At 39.5% G+C, this 16,650-nt stretch overlaps 1 protein-coding gene across 6 annotated transcripts in view; it reads left to right on the top strand.

The window, feature by feature from the left end:
- The window catches only part of LOC146499588 (tyrosine-protein phosphatase non-receptor type 12-like), a 54,397-nt gene that overhangs the window by 19,261 nt on the left and 18,486 nt on the right, over positions 1-16,650 (top strand). For all 6 annotated transcript variants that reach the window (XM_085137247.1, XM_085137245.1, XM_085137249.1 and 3 more), the window contains exons 2-12: positions 5,234-5,342; positions 6,838-6,914; positions 7,061-7,156; positions 8,735-8,773; positions 9,051-9,122; positions 9,326-9,385; positions 10,152-10,294; positions 11,043-11,109; positions 11,195-11,272; positions 12,978-13,076; positions 15,686-15,771. In XM_085137247.1, the coding sequence (XP_084993373.1) occupies positions 5,234-5,342; positions 6,838-6,914; positions 7,061-7,156; positions 8,735-8,773; positions 9,051-9,122; positions 9,326-9,385; positions 10,152-10,294; positions 11,043-11,109; positions 11,195-11,272; positions 12,978-13,076; positions 15,686-15,771 (926 nt within the window). The remainder of the gene's footprint in view (positions 1-5,233; positions 5,343-6,837; positions 6,915-7,060; positions 7,157-8,734; positions 8,774-9,050; positions 9,123-9,325; positions 9,386-10,151; positions 10,295-11,042; positions 11,110-11,194; positions 11,273-12,977; positions 13,077-15,685; positions 15,772-16,650) is intronic.

The following is a 16,650-nucleotide window of genomic DNA, read 5'->3' as shown; positions in this document are numbered from 1 at the left end:
TGCTATTTTTCGTTTTGGTTTTATAATAAGAAGAGACTTCCCCTTTTCAACACTTCCGAACAAGCTATTCTTGTTCAGTCTGTTTTTAATTACACTGGGGTGAACTTCAACATTTAACAAGCTAATCGAGGCCTGCAGAGTGTGAGTGTGAGATGTAGCACTTGGGGCTTTTTGTTTATTTGTTTTGTTTTTCCAATTTCTCTGAGCATTGTCTAAACTTGTGGGGAATTTTCTGGAACATCTCCTCCTAAGAAGATTGTGGCAAGATGTTAACCCACCAGAATGCCCCAGACCTACAAACTGCAAATGAAACTTTTGCCTTAATTGACAAGTTTGTCAATTAATCAGGTATATTTGATTACTTAACCTCTTAATTACTATGGAAGCTGTGTGGGTGTGAGCTCAGCTTTTCACAGGACTGATTGGAGTACTGTTAACATTTTCTTCATCTAATCTTCTTCTAATATTACAGAGGTATCTTTTTACTCTGCCTTAAATCACATAGGCTTTCAATTAAACAAGTGGTTTTAACTGCTAATAATATTAGTAATTATTACTAAGGACTGACATTGAAACAAGTGCCTTTATAGGGTTGATCTTTTGTTGGTTGTTTCATTAATTCCTTTTCAGTTGTCTGTGTGGTGAAGAGGGGGGAAAAAAGCCATGATGAGTTTACATCCATTGTTGCACAACTTCTCAGAAAATATGCTAGTGTTGATTAAAGGAACTGATACATTTAAAGGCATATATTTTGATGGAGTAGACAATTTGGAAGCAGTTCCCATTCCTGTAATTGTTGTAAGTGACACTCCACAGACAAGTCAGCCCTGCTCTATCAGCAGATTAACAAGTGATAAATAAAGGCGCTGTCAGTGAAGCGCTCTATGATGCATTCATGACTCATAACTACTGGTTTTGCATACATGCTTTTAATTATATTTAAGAACTTCAGTATAATTTTACACATTTGTTATCAGTGACTGCGTGAAACCTGGGATAATAAAACGTATCAGTTACAAATGTTTATGATTGTTATTATAGTAAATTTGTGTGTTGCTAATCCTTGTTAGCTAAAAGCTAAAGTTTCAGATTGCTCTTGACACTTAGTTTCAGGCAGGTTTTACTACTTTTGGCTCTGGGTTATGTCACTGAACAGGTATCCTTAAAATGTAATCAAGAAGCCCCGCCCACTTGCTGTCCAAAAAATACAGTTTTTGTGTCTACCATAAGAAGATTGCTTAACGGTAGGGTTGCCTTATAGCAGCATGGTAGACAGTGAGTGAACTAAGGACCTTTTATCATCTCACAGAATAAGATTATGAGTTACATCGAACTGTGAACGATGCAAAGCTATCCACTGGAGTAAAAACTCAAAGTTCTATCCTTCAGATATATTTAAGAAAAAGAAGACTTGTAATTTCAACATTAAATCTCAAGTTTTTCTACATGATAAAGAAATACTGCTGTAGTAAATTAAAAACATCTATCAGCTTGTCTCCCTGGGCTTATAGAGTAAGTAGCTCATTGCCCAGACTGTCTTGTAACTATAAAACAGAAGATACCAGAACTATCCACCTATAAAATAAAATTGAAATAGAGCTCTTAAATAGTGAAACACTGGAACGTTTCTGTCATTTAATTCTTTATCTCTTATTTAATTATTTTGGTGTGGTTTGAATGGCCATGGGGGAAGTACAAAATTGATGCCCTCCTTCACATTTTCCAAAGCCATACAGTGGGCCGATATTGAGTCTGTGCCAGGCCGATTCTGGCCCTTAGGCCTTATGCTGCACACCCCTGCCCTAGAGTTAATTTTGCAGAAATTTTGAGTGTAGCTGCTGTTACTGCTTGGTTTGTCCTAACTAACTGGCAGATAATATATTCTGTCATTCAAGATTAAAATGGGTGATTAAGGGGGCAAAAATCTGTACGCCAGGTGCCGCCGAATGTCTAAATCCACAGGATTTAATGGGAAAATGAATTTGATTCCCCGGGTTTCCTGTAAATGAAACAAAAGGGGCTACAAAGGGAAGCTACTTATCATCATTACTGCCTGACTTCTCTACTCGTTTTGTGTCTGTGTCTGTGTGAGAGTGTGTTTGTGTGCACGTCTGCCCGGGCTGTGGCCCAACACAGAAGCAGACCTCTGTTGCAAATGTAATTCACATGAGGCCAGAGGAGCTCTAACGCTATTACCACACACACACACACACACACACACACACACACACATGCACAGCTGTGTTGCCGCCCACGGTCTCTGTTTCGCGCTCCTTTTCTCTCCGTCAGTTCGTAAAATTAAATTTTGAAAAACTGATCATGTCATTGGGGGGATTCGTGTGTGCTGTGCTCAGAAAATATAAAAAGATTCAAAAGACAACTTTCTGGAAGTCAGAAATGCTTTATTTACGAATGAAGAAAAAACTGATGCACAGAAACCACTATCTAATACTTCGGTAAGCATTGTAGATTTTGAAAAATCAAGTGTAGTCTTTTTTTTGAAATGTCACATTTATTCTATGCTAATATGTCCACTAGCACTGAAGTTGTTACAAAAGTGAAACGAGGAAGAAACACAAGGAGTTGGGGTGTGCAGTGCCGTGCTACAGTAACAGGAGGAAAGCCAGAAAGAAGAGGTGTGACCATTTTTCACACGAGGCTCCAGAAGCCTGAACGCCCACGCCGACTTTCTCAGACTTACAGAGAGAGAGAGAGAGAGGCAGGAAAAGTGGAGAGATTCCTAATTTTCTCAATGTCTGAATAACCGAGAGGAAAGAGATTAAACCAACTTCAGAAATATCTTTTTTTTTTTTAAAGGCCCTTTAGAGTGACACCATGCAAATGCTATCTAACTTCAGCAGCAAGAGTTTCATAATGGCACAAAAGTTTTGCTGTGCTTTTGAAGTTTCTTTAGACTTTCACTGTTAAACTCAAGACCTGAATGAAGATTAAAAAAACAAAGGAGGATTCAGAATAGGCTTAATAAAATGTGGTTCTTTAAATTAAAGTATTTTCCTCTTACTGATGTCATTTTCTATCACAGTAGCAGTTGTCTTGACAATAAAGAGACTCATTGAAAAGTCATTTTATAGTGTATTAAGCTGCTTTTTTTTTATTTTTAGCTCAGCTCTTTGCCTACGCTGTCAGATTCAGTCTTCTGTGGCCACAAATGGCACTTTCAGTGTTGAGTGTAGGTCACCTTCATTTTACAAATGCCCGAAGCCCAACACATAATGACTCAGGAATTCGCATGATAAGGTGGGGCCAGGTTTCACAATGAACTCACCCGAAACTCTGGCTGATTGGGACCCACACCCAGTTCCACACCTTGGCTCAGGCGATTAGAGGATCATCAGGGGGTCCTTTTGTCCCTCTGTGGGGGGACACTCCCACTAGGGTTATATCTGGGACTCTCCACCATTTGACCTTAGAACTGAAGAAGCCTCTCGGATGAGAGGTGAAACGTCTTCAAGTAACTTAAAGAAGTCCAGACGCTTTTCTTTGCAAGCTCCTTTGACTACGATGACCTGGATGACTGAGAACCTTCACAGACAACACATAATGACTGTAGTTACACGAGTAAACAGAAGAAAATATGGCCCCTGTATAGTGTTCTCCTTTTGTAAAGAGATCCTCATCCTTGCCTGCAGTGTTCAAGGACAGCTAGCTAAGCTCTGGCCTGCTGTCACACAAGAGACCCACCTACTTGTGCTCTTCCCTTTTCCCATTAACTGAGTGTGTCTTCATCAGTGTCAGCCACTATTAGATTTGGCCACACTTAACTTTATGCACTGTCACACAGAGAGGACTGGGAGTTCGTGTGTGTGAGACTGTGGTGTAATGGTATTAATAGTGATGTCAGCGTAGAAGGACTGATAAAATAGCATTTCTGTGTTATAAATGGGAATAACCTGCTTGTGTCTAAGCTAAGACAAACACTGAAGTGAAACATGTTTCCCACAGATTTAGTTTCCGTCTGGCGCGAGTGGATGCAATGAAAGGAGGCGCACATGCTTTCTTAAATGAACAAGGATGCACGGATCAAACCTTTTCAGCTCCTTGCACGCACTCGGGCTTGGAGTGGAGCTGACGGAAACAAGTTGTGGACATAAAAGCTTGCAGTAAAGGTTAAAATACGTGGCTGAATATATTGCAATGTTTACAAGTGCTCGATGTGTACACCTCTGGACGCATGGTATATGTCCTACGATAGTCGACCCATACTTTTGCAAGCATGTCTAAAGTCATTGCAGCCACTGCTGTTGTTATGCTACCTACCGGCAACCACGGGAACCTCACGAATCCCTTCTTTGGAAAAGTATGTGCCTTGATCATTACTGGTGAACACCTGGGGAACTCGCAGTCACTATGTAAAATTGGTCACAAAGAGAAATGCTGGTACACTGAGACCTCTTTGCAATTGTTGCCTATAGTTTGCATGAAAAATGCAGACTTGTCCTCAGTGACTTGGCAACTACTCATCAAGTGGTGGTGAGAATGTGAAAAGTGTGACACGTGACGGGTGGCCTTCAGAATAAGAATGAAATGTGTTGATTGCAGTGTTAAAGCAAGGCTTTTTTACTTTGAAGGCCTGGTTAGTATTAGTAGGCAGGTAGAAGGCAAGCATTTGCAGTTCAGTATCTTCCATACGAACTACAGGCAACGTGCTAGCAAACAAGTTTTTGGTGCCTTGATCTGGAATGTGGGCTGGTAATCAACAATTAAACTTTCACAACAAGAGCGGGGTTATTTCCCACGAATATGTGAATTGTGGGTGGTCTTCTCTCAGACAGATAAAAACTAAAAATGAAAATGCTGAAATGAGTTGCCGGATATATACCCCGGTTGACAGCCTAAAGAAAGAGTATGTTGGGAGCACTGAACACTGTCTATTAACCATCATCTGTAAGTTTTATTTTTTTGTTTTGTGTTGGGGGTTTTAGCGCTGTTGTCTAGTGCTTGCTTTCTCATTCAAGCTCACCAGTTTTCTCTCTAGAGTGATACTGATGTTGATAGGCTGACTTGTGTCTGACTTGTATCACTGATTGACCCTGCTGTCTTATCATATTTCCTCTCAAACAGAGGCGCACCAGTCATTGCAATAATCAGTGTTTGAGTTCTTCTATTTGAAGACCAGTTTATACTTTTAACCACTTCACATGGTAAATGTCTAACTGCTAAAGAGAAAAGCAGTGTTTTACCGTCTATGTCCTGTTTTCTTGTTTGTTTTTAGCGGTTACGACGGTTATCTACCAAATACCGGACAGAGAAGATCTACCCGACCAACATAGGGGAGAGAGAGGAGAATGTGAAGAAGAACAGATATAAAGATATACTGCCATGTAAGTCATGTTCCACAGATGAAAGATTCTTTCCCACAGGACACATTTGAACTTATCAGAAACAGGTGAAACTAATAAAAATTTATGGCCATGTTACTTTTCGATGTACTTTTCTTGTATGTTATACTGGCAACTCGGTGAATGGAGCCACTGCTGATTTATCCACTTTCTTTTAAGAAAACAGGATAAAAGTTGGGGTTGGCATGTAAAGATGTCAACTTTTTTCTTTAGCTTAGAGTGGCATAATTTATCTCATGGCTTCCATGTGATTTAGTTCTTTTGTTTTTTTAACTTTCAATGTATTCAATCAAAAATTAATAGACAAGGCTTCTTCATACTAAGAAGACATGGGGAGGACAAAGGGGACAAAATGGGCAAATTCTGGTAATTTGGAATACCCAAACCTTCAGACCTTTGGAGACGCTACTTACCTAGTTAACTCTGAAAAGGGGAGGAGAATTGGAGGTGCACAATAAATTAACGTTTGATTTTTATGGAAACTTTTTGGTCACACCTTGCCTTTGCATTAATGCGCCTCTCTGCTACGCTACAGTGCTGCTATAAACAAGGATTTAAATGGAGCCTAATGTTTAGCATTGTTGTGGGTTTTGGTGGTTGTGTGCTGCCTAAGAGTAGGTAAAAATATCTGTGGACGATTTTTGCTTTACTCCTTCCGGTTGGCATCTTGTTTATCAAAATGCACATCTGGCCTTTATGTATGCAAAGATCAAGGCCAAATGTGCTACACTAGCTTATCATTCTGCATCTTTTTCATGACTGTAGTTGATTCACAGCAATAAATGCACCGTGCTTTCACTTGGCATTTTGATCAGAAGTGTTGCCTGACAATATAATCTATATGAAACTTTACTCCCTGCATGACGAGCAGCTTATAAGCGTCACGCACATATCAGCTCAGCTTTAAAGGTCACTGTACACCAGAGAAAACGGTGTTCAGTTAAAGCTGGTAACAACAAATGTCCATTATCTTTTTAGATATTGTCACCTGCTCGTGTTTACTTTGAGGGTTTTATTCTAACTACTTGGTTAAATGAATAAAATTTAGAAAATAACAAAGTATATTTAGAGATCCATTTATAGCAGCTACAGCTACCGTAGGTCATGCAATGGTTTCCTACACAGAGGTCTTGCGGTACTTAATAATAACCTCGGGGGGGAAGCTTACGTGACCCAACATCTGTCCTACTTTTTATACCTTTATCCTGCTTTTCTCCTCTGTCCATCCATCCATTCATTCATTAAGGCTTTTAGTGAATGGGTTGCTGACAAAGCAAAGGAAAAACTGGTTCATCTGTGACAGATGTGGACGCACACACACGCACTGTACATAAAAATGGAGGATAATACTGTGTCCATTATATCACATATTTTACTTGTTCCCACCTATATCCTCATTCATTTTTTTGTTTATTTTTGTTTTAATAAGAAGAAAATGTTTTAATAGAGAAAATATTTCTTTCCATTTCTTCCCCAGTTGATCACAGTAGAGTGAAGCTGAAGCTAAAAACAACCAATCAGGACACAGATTACATCAATGCTAACTTCATTAAGGTAAATGTCAAGTTACTTTACCATGTTCTCTGGCATGTTGTTTACTGTTTAGTGGACAAGTTCTCATAGTGTACTGAGTCATGTGATTAATCCTCGCTGAATGTGCTAATATAATTGATCGGTGAACATCTTTTCTCTGCTTTCAGGGTATGGATGGCCCAGAGGCCTATATTGCAACTCAGGGTCCACTGCCGAACACTGTCATCGACTTCTGGAGGATGATCTGGGAATACAACGTTGCTGTGAGTTTTTCTTACTAGAAGACTGGAAGTCAATGGATGGAGATATTTTTTTGTTTTTCTCATTGTGAACAATTGAATCGCGTATCTAAGTGCTGTTTTTGAGCTAAAACGCTGAAGGTAAACAGCAGGAAAAGTCTGATGTGTAAATCCTTACAGTTTGGATGTACTTGATGGGGTTTTTTTTCTTCCCGTCTTCATTAATAGACTGGATATCTGATTATTGGCTTCTTTGCGGTGATTTGATCCAATTTCAGCAATGTAAACTTTTATCTACTGAGGACTTATATGGAATTAAAAAGCATTGATTTGCTCTTTAAAACTAGAACCTGGTTATTTGCCAATTTATAAATAATGGCATTTATAATATATAATAAATAAAATAGTTTTAAAAAGTGATGAAGAGATCAAAGAAACATCCTTCAACCTTCTTGTTGAATAGTTTGTCCACCAGAGGGCGGAGTTGTCTGAGCGGAGCATAAACAAGCAAAAAAAATAACTGCACATGTCACACATAAATACAAAATATCAGCTGATATATCAGAATGTTGGATTCTTAAATCAGTAAATAGTACTGTCGATGTTGATGCTATACTAGTCTCTGAGCGAGTCGGCTTGCTCGAAATGTTACTTTACATTAATATACTGCCAGTAAAACAAATCTTTCTAGGCTCTGTAAGGGTTACAATATATAAGGTTAGGTTATAGGTTATATTCTATAACGGGAATGGTAAAGCAGTTCAGTTCAATAGTTTAAAGATGTCTTTTTAGTAATCAAGCTCTATGAGGGGGGGAGGAAAATGCTTCGGGGTGTTGCGTTGACTATTTTGTTGCAGTACTGCGAGTGACCACTAGAAGAGCACAATAGCAAGGGCAAGAGGTGGTGCTGCAAGAGCTGGAAATGGCACCTTAACAGTGCAAGTATTTGGCAAGCTAGCCACAAAAAGCATAAAAACCGCTGTACTGCTGGAGGATCTTTTGTTAGCAGGGTGGCTGAAGAGGAAGAGAGGGTTTATTACCTAATGTGTTTTTGCAAAATGCTGCAAGAACTAGCCGCAGCTAACAGAAGACAATTTTTGTAAATGTAAAATGTAATTCTCCTTTTTTTGTTTGTTTGTTTTCTTTTAAATGAGTGTTTACTCTTTCCAAGAGTGCAGATTTGGAAGAACAAAAGGTTGACATTAGTGGCGGTTAAATAAATTAAGTGTACGAAGTAAGACTGTAATAATGAAGATACTCAAAATAAATATTTAATTGTGTCGTCAGGAATTAAGAGGCAGATGGAGAGTGCTTATGCTGTAACCAGATGGACAAAGATGAGAAGAGGGAGGGCTATGATTAGGTTTAACTAGTGCTATGAAGAGGGATGAGTCTGCAGCTTTGATAATTACTCCTGTAGGATCAAAGGGAATGACCTGAAATGCAGCTGCATGGAAATGTGTGATCAAACGTGAAGGATGCTCTGCTTAGTTTCTCTAACTCTTAAATCTGAGCACGCAGCAATGAATAAAAATCTGCGTTTTTTTAGTTTTGAGAGCCTAAATGTTTATATTGTAATCCTTCCTTTTTGTGTCTTCGCAGGTTATTGTGATGGCGTGTCGAGAGTTTGAGATGGGAAGAGTAAGTGTGCGCATTTTTGCACATGTAAAATCACAACCGCTTTTCTTTTTTCTAACAAAAAAATGTTTGTGGAAAGAGACACTTATTTCGAGCTCTATATTGCTCGCACGTATGGCTATAGTAAGCACATAATTAGTCACTTATATCTGTCACCATCTATGTTCTACATGTCACATTAATTGTTTATTTTGAATCTGAAAGTGTGTGTTCACAGGAAGCTGTGGTGTCTGTCTCGTATTTTGTTCTCAGCCAAAGCTAACTTTTCTTCTCTGGTTAGAAAAAGTGTGAGCGGTATTTCCCGATGCAGGGGGAGCAGCCTATGAGCTTTGGCCCTTTCAGAATCTCCTATGTAAGTAGACGTGTGTGTGTGTGTGTGTGTGTGTGTGTGTGTGTGTGTGTGTGTGTGTGTGTGTGTGTGTGTGTGTGTGTGTGTGTGTGTGTGTGTGTGTGTGTGTGTGTGTGTGTGTGACGAGTGTCTAAAAACAAAAAGGAGGCACGTGGCAGGTCTGAGTTTTGGGACTGCCTCTTTTCTCACATGTTTTTGTTTTCTAGGAATCGGAGCAGGCCAGAACAGACTACTTCATCAGGACTTTGACAGCACAGTATGAAAATGTAAGTGCTTTCTCTCGAGGCCTCTTCATTAATGCCTAATGTAGTTTATACATTAACAGTTTATAGTTTATACATTACGTTAACACTGACAAGTGTTAACTTTCAGATAACGCTACAGCCTATCACAATAGCGGCAAGATTGCCTACAAATAAACTTCATATCCACATGTTTTCCAACAAATAAAAGCTGTATATAAGTCAAATTAGGCTTAACCCATAAGTCGCCCTTCAACTGCTTGCATGCACCTAAACGCCAACCTTTAAATTTGAGTTTGAGGAAAAAGGAGCCATTTGACCAGGAGCCAAATGTTGCACGCAGGACGATTGGTGCATTAAAAAATTCCAGTCACGCTGCACTCTTGTTTTTTTCTATTTGTTTGTTTAGGGGGTTTTTTGTGTGTGTGTGTGTGTGAGGGTTTGTTTGTTTTTGTTTTTAAAAAAACATCCAAACAAAAATAAAACAACTGGTCATGCTCCAGATCTGATGCACCGTCTTCAGGCTTGAATACTGCAGACTACAGATGCATCTGGAGAGAGCTGTTTGGGTTAGTTTGAAAAACCGTTTCCTTTGTGGACAAGTTGGAGGTCCATGGGGTGGGATTATACTTAAACTCTGTGTGTAAATAAAGGGTTTTTTTTTTGTTGGTTTTTTTTAAAGATTCAGTTTGGCAACATTGTTCATGGCATATCATAGTTTCACTCCTTCACCACTGAACCAGCTTTCATCTGACTCTCCACTCAGTTATCAACGTTTGTTTTCCTGCAGGAATCCCGTAGGATAACGCAGTTCCATTATATGAACTGGCCAGATCATGACGTCCCCTCATCATTTGATTCCATTTTGGATATGATTGGGCTGATGAGAGAATACCAAGAGAACAATGATGTCCCAATATGTGTACACTGCAGGTAGTTATGCATGCATCTACTCTTAGCTGAAATTGAGTTTTAGCGTTTTTGTTGTTTTGGTGAAATTCAGCTAATATGTGAAATATATGAAATTTCTAAAAATGGATTAATTTAAAATGCTTAATTGCTTTAAACAAAGCAGGTTTTACCCAATTTACTGAAGCTGGAGACTTGACAAAGTTCTAGGCTACAAATGTAAATATTATCAGTATAGTACAGTAAGAAGCTAAAATGCTAAAGTTATCAACTTGAGTGTAAACAAAAGCAGAATAATTACAAGCCCACAGTTTCTAGTTTTCTGCTGCGCACATGCATAGGTGTACACACACACACACACACACACACACACACACTCGTCTCCATGTGTGTGTAATCAGCTATAATGAGCAGCCTGAGGACATTTCCTGGTTCCTCTGTTACACAGCAGGACTTAAAGCTGCATCTCTGCATCTGTTAAGATGCTTTGTGTGGGTTGATGTGCGCTGTTTGTGTGGAGAAACGGTACTCTTTATAGTAGCAGAATGCTTGCTGACAGCGTGAGATCACTTTTTATGATTTTTTTTGTGTGTGTGTGTGTATGCTTCTGTGAGGCTCCTGTCTCCTTCCTGTCTGGATGAGGTGTTATTACACACATGCAAACTACATACAAAAAGAGCAGATGCTTCTCAGTGATAGAAATCTAGTTATCTAGTGCACCGATACAACAAAAGCTTATTTGTGTATATGTGTGTGTTTCCACTAATCACAGTGCAGGCTGTGGGAGGACAGGAGCTATCTGTGCTATTGACTACACATGGAGCCTCCTCAAAGCCGGGGTATGTCAACACACACTTACCTGTGCAAATGTACACATTAGATCGATTTTAACATTTCTTTTAATTCTCTTTTAACGTTGTAAAGAAAATTCCAGAAGATTTTAATGTATTCCGGTTGATCCAAGAGATGAGGACACAGCGACACTCGGCTGTTCAAACCAAGGTTTGTTGTCTTAGCTTTCATTACAGATGTAAATTAATGAAACGGATGTTTATACAGAGCGCTAATTTATTTACTAGTTCCATACTAGCACAGAAATGCTAATCAGTCCTCAGAAGCTTTACTGCTGCCACACACAACCATGGCCCTGAGGTCATGAACTCTAGACGTCGTCGTATATAACACCCTTTTTATATATAGGGTTTTTCTGTATTAGATGTGTTCTTGTTACTGGAAATTATGAAGAAGTATTAGAGCCACTTTAAGAAAAACATTACATTTACATTTTGAGAATAAAGTCAAAATATGGAGATTGCAGCTGTTTCAAGACAAACTGCCACGGCTGCTTTATCCTCTACAAAATGCCTTGTGTCGATGAGTTAGTGAGATCGTACTTGGTTTCATTTAAAAGGAAGTAATTTCTCTTTTAGCACATAAACACAGTGGTGTGATAAGTAAAAGAACAATGAAGAAAAGAAAAAAAAGCAAACACAAAGTTGGAGGACTTGGCCAGATTTGCCCAAAATGAAATGGGCAGGTGAAAGGATACTAGTGGAATCACAAGAGGCGATAGGACAGCTGATCAGTTAGTTTCACTGACTCATCTACACAAAGCGTTTTGTAGAGTGTACATGAGCCGTGGCATTGGCAACTGTAATCTCCACATTTGGACTTTTTTCTCAAATTGCACACAATTTTTAAAAAAATTTTTTAATGTGGCCCTAATACTCGGTCGTGGGAAATAATCTGTTCGGTTTAGACGAGAAGTGGCACTTAGGTAGAGTGCCGCAGGCAGGAGGTAATTAAAGTCAGCATGAACACTCCCTCAGTGGGAATTCTTTGGACAGTCTTCTGCTCCTTTGTCACATGGGTTCAACCAGACAGACACCACACAGTTTGTTCTGTGTCTGCAGGATAGTTTGTTTAATGTCGATGTGAACCTTGATCGCCTGGCTGTAATGTATGTGTGGTAATGGCTGCCAAGTAGATTTTCATTTCCTTCATCGTAATTTTTTAAAAAAGGGCATGTTATCATATAACTGAAGTGTTAAACTGTATTTCTGCAAGATTTGGAAAAGATATCTTGTTAACCTTCTGTTCTTTTAAGGTTATAATGTTCGAATGCACAGCTGTAATAATAAGCTTATTTCCTGTTAAAGGTCGCCCCCTTCATTCTCATCTCGTTTTGCTACATACCTGGTTGAAAAGGTTCTTTCATTATCTCGCGTTCCCATCGCTGCGTGTAACTGGTTGAGGTTGTTTTGCCACAATTTTTAACATGGGTATGTTTTCATGTTTACTTCCTGTAGTTAATGTGTGATTTTTCGCCAGGAGGCATTTTGCACTTTGACATAGAGTCAAATTTGTACCTTTAGTCTGAGCTGTTTCTTTTTCTCTCCCAGGAGTGAAAATGAGCTCCGTTAATTGAATTACAGAATTGATTTGCCAAACGCTGACACAGGTTTGAGTTCAAAGTCTCAAACCGCCATCCTGTAGGAAGCTTGTAACTGTAATGAAATCTGTTTTGATAGAGTGGAAAGTATATTTGATTTGATATTGATTTGCCGAAACTCGTTTTTTTTCCCCCTCCTCTACTTCTCTCTTTCCTCTCACCCCTTGTGCATTTAACCCTTATCTCTGGCTTCATGCACCAGTTTTTTTCTCTCCTTCCTGCCTCATCATGTGTCTGTTTTCTTTCTATCTATAGGAGCAGTATGAGCTGGTTCATAGAGCCATCGCTCAACTGTTTGAGAAACAGCTACAGCAGCTGGAGAGTCCCACCAGCACACAGATCCATGATGGCATGGTATGACACACACACACACACTGTGCATGCTCTGTAGTGTTAAAGCAAGACAGGATGTCGCTGAGTAACTTACTGGGAGTGGAGGGGAAAAAAATACAGATAATTAGTCACAGGGGAGAAGATGGTGTGGAGAGGTCTAAAGAAAACTTTTGTTTACAGACAGAAAAAGAAGAGTCATTGTGATTGTGCTTAAAACGAGAGATATCTCTGTACAGAGAACTCTGAGGACTGCAGACAATTTCAGCTATTTAAAAACAACTGTAAGCGCTTTGCTCTGTCACTTACCACTGACCTCATTTTAAATTGCTTTACATTATCCTCTATTGCCCCCAAATACACAAGCGCTCTATACAAAGTGTCCTGAATTGTCTCTGATCCTCCTCCCATGGCCAAAAAGGTTTTTCTCATATGATCAAAGTTTGTTGCAAATGACACTGTACAACGTAGGTCTAATAAACTGAAACTAAAGCTTGATGTATGTAGACTGTATGAGAATTTCTTCTTCTGTGTTTCGTCCTCAAGTTTGAATAGGGCTGCTACAACTTTTTCTTTTCTTTCGCTACTTGGCTCATAGATATGGACACTTTGATATGAACCGATGCCATGTTTTTTCACAATGACCTTTCATTTAGGACAGTGCACAGCATATACCCAGCCTAAAGAACAAAACAACACAAAAAAGAGGGACAAATATTATTTCCCAAACTTGAAAGACACCAAAACTTTGTGTTTTTAAATATTCATGCTCTAATCTGGTTTTGGAACACAAATTATCATTTAACTATAGGTCCTTCCTGTCATCCCATCAAGCAGCCTTAAAGAGACTACAAGCCGCTCTATATTTAGACAGCTAGACCTTAGAAGCACTGCACAAGCTTCACTGTAAGAGGCTGAAATCAGTACAGCACATTAAGTGATATAAACAGAAACTGCTGTTACTGTAAGTGAAGAATAATAGCAAGTAATAATAAATGTATTGTGAGCAGATAAAATACCAGACCATAAATCTGCTGCCTCTTTCTGAGGCATGTTTGCTTCAGTTGCTTTATAAGAGAAACCAGCTCACAAATGCAAGTTTAAGTGCAGCATATGCAACACGATACACAAATACCCATCAGCATTTTACACCAGTGGCCTCTGAAGTAATGCAACCAGTTTCTGTGTCAAACATTTCTGCCTGAAGATGGGAAGCTTTAGGTGCTAGCTTTGTTGAAGTGGTGCCATTTCACAGCCTTTTAATCCTAAAGAGAAATTAAAATGATGCAAAGCAGCATCAGGTGAGGTAACATCAAGAAATGAGTGCTCCACCTGACCTGTGAAAACATAGACATGGTGGGAATGGGAATCAATGAGAGAGCTTTTAAGATTGGCAAATCTTAAGACTGTGGGAGGTGTGAGGGGGAGGGGGATACAGAGCTGATGAGACAGTGTGCTGGCAGCAATCCAGAAGCTCACTTCCTGCTTAGGAAGCTTTGGTGACATCACTTCTCTCCCATAATGCACTCTGAGTCTGAGAATAGAAAAACACATCCGTTGGGAAAGGGCGACCCTCGCAAGACACGGTCACACAGACGGACACAACTGTTTTTGACATTAGAAAAGAATCTGCTGACATACTTTGTAAAGTGGAGCTCAATATATCTTTGAGCGGCTCTAAAATGTGGAGAAACTGTATCACTACTTCCCTCGTTTTAAAATTTATGCTATTAATCATTTAAGGATAAGGTGTGGTTTGCACCACGCGTGGCATAAACTGCAGCACAAGTCTGTAGCTGCTGATCGTGACTCTGTTATCTCACTTAGTTGCAAGTCCAAGAAGAACGCTGCACGCACAAACAGCACATCAGTATTGCTGTGCTGTACTGACTCAGTCCATACATGGATTGACTCATGTCCAGTCAGCCATTGTTGGTGACTAAAACACCCACATAGGTGATCTCTGTGGCATTGGGAACAATAAGCCTCCACATACACGCATCCCACATGTTTCTCCGCACGCTCACGCCCACCTTTGTTCACAGGAAACAGTCCCACTAGATCGGTTCTCACAACATACGGAGCCAAAGAAGCTGTGTTCCTGCCCTCCTTTCTTAGATCAGAATTCAGTTCCTTGGCAGACTACAGCGTTCAAATGGCCCGGTTTGCCCCTATGTCATGAGTTTGACAACTGAAGTTGGCCTGTCATCTTCTCATTACCAGAGTGGGAAGGGAGTCAAACTAATGAGTCACAGGGGAGAAGAGGAAAGATGAGAGCTGAGAGGAAGAGAGAGAAAAATTGTTGTTGGGGGGAGGGCGTCTTTCAGAATAAGTCTTTCATCGTTTGGTGAAGCAACTTTGTAGCAACTTGTTACCTCTGCTTCAGGAACATTTAGGTGAGAAGAAAGAGGGTTAGTCCAGAGGCCCTGCTGAAAAATATGCTTCATCTTACATGTAAATATACAAACGTATACAAAAAATAAAATATAATGATTAATTAAAAGTAGGGATGATGGTAGTTGCTTTCCAGCATCTAAATATGACAGGAAAGAAAAATAAGACGGTTTACCTTATTTTCCACTTTTCACAAATGTCGTGTCCAACTATTTTGTTACTCTTGTGTGTTTGTCCAGGATGAAAGCAGTCCTGACAAAGCAAGCAACCAATTATCGGATGAGACATGGGACACTCCACCTCCAAAACCTCCCCGCATTCGCAGGTAGGACATTTGTCTGACATTTATTTATTTTTTCAGTTTATCTCCTTATATCGCTAAATCGTTCCAGCCTGTTTTTCATTAAGGATGTTTACAACTGGTCGACTCTGCGTTTTAGTTTTCACCTGCTTTACCTCGTCCTCAACACAGATTAGTTAACAAGCCCACACAGGCGTTCACGCCGGGCGAGAGGCGGCTTGTTGGAGAACACTGTGAACACACAAAACACACAGAAAACATATTTTTTTTAAAAATAAGAAATAATATCCCAGTATTTTGTTACAGTGTAGCTCCCCATCAGCCCAAAGTTACAAACAGCCTCCACTTTACCAAAGTTAACTTCTGTTTGGCTGCTGCTCCTACTGGAGGAGGAGCTGTATTTATAGATCATTTTGCAACACTTTGCAATGCTCTGCAACACAACATGGCATTGAACACACCACAACCCAAGGCTAGTTAAAGCAGAACTGTTACATTTTTCATCTCCTTCTCTTTGAGAACAAACAGTCCTTTATGCAAATGCAGGCAATTTATTTCAAACACATACACACACTTTATCTGCCGCATTCATAAATACAGATTTCTTTTCTCTTATTATTTGTCATTCAGTCTTATACATATTACTCAATTATTTTATTATTATTATTTTTTTAAATCTTGCTTTTCTCTGCTGTCTTTTGTCTCTTCCTTTTGGGCTTGCAGGGGTGTACACTTTTCTTACAGCCCTCTTTCTTTCTACTCATGATGTATCCACACCTGGAAATATCCTCTCCCCATTAACACAGCAAAACACTTTATAACAGCACTTTATAGCAGCATGGTGGCACAGTGGTTAGCTCTGTTGCCGCACAGCAAGAAGGTCCTGAGTTCAATTCCACCATC

The sequence above is a fragment of the Neolamprologus multifasciatus genome, chromosome 17 (assembly GCF_963576455.1).
Source record: "Neolamprologus multifasciatus chromosome 17, fNeoMul1.2, whole genome shotgun sequence".
Taxonomy (NCBI): Eukaryota; Metazoa; Chordata; class Actinopteri; order Cichliformes; family Cichlidae; genus Neolamprologus; species Neolamprologus multifasciatus.
This window is presented reverse-complemented; position numbering and strand designations above follow the sequence as displayed.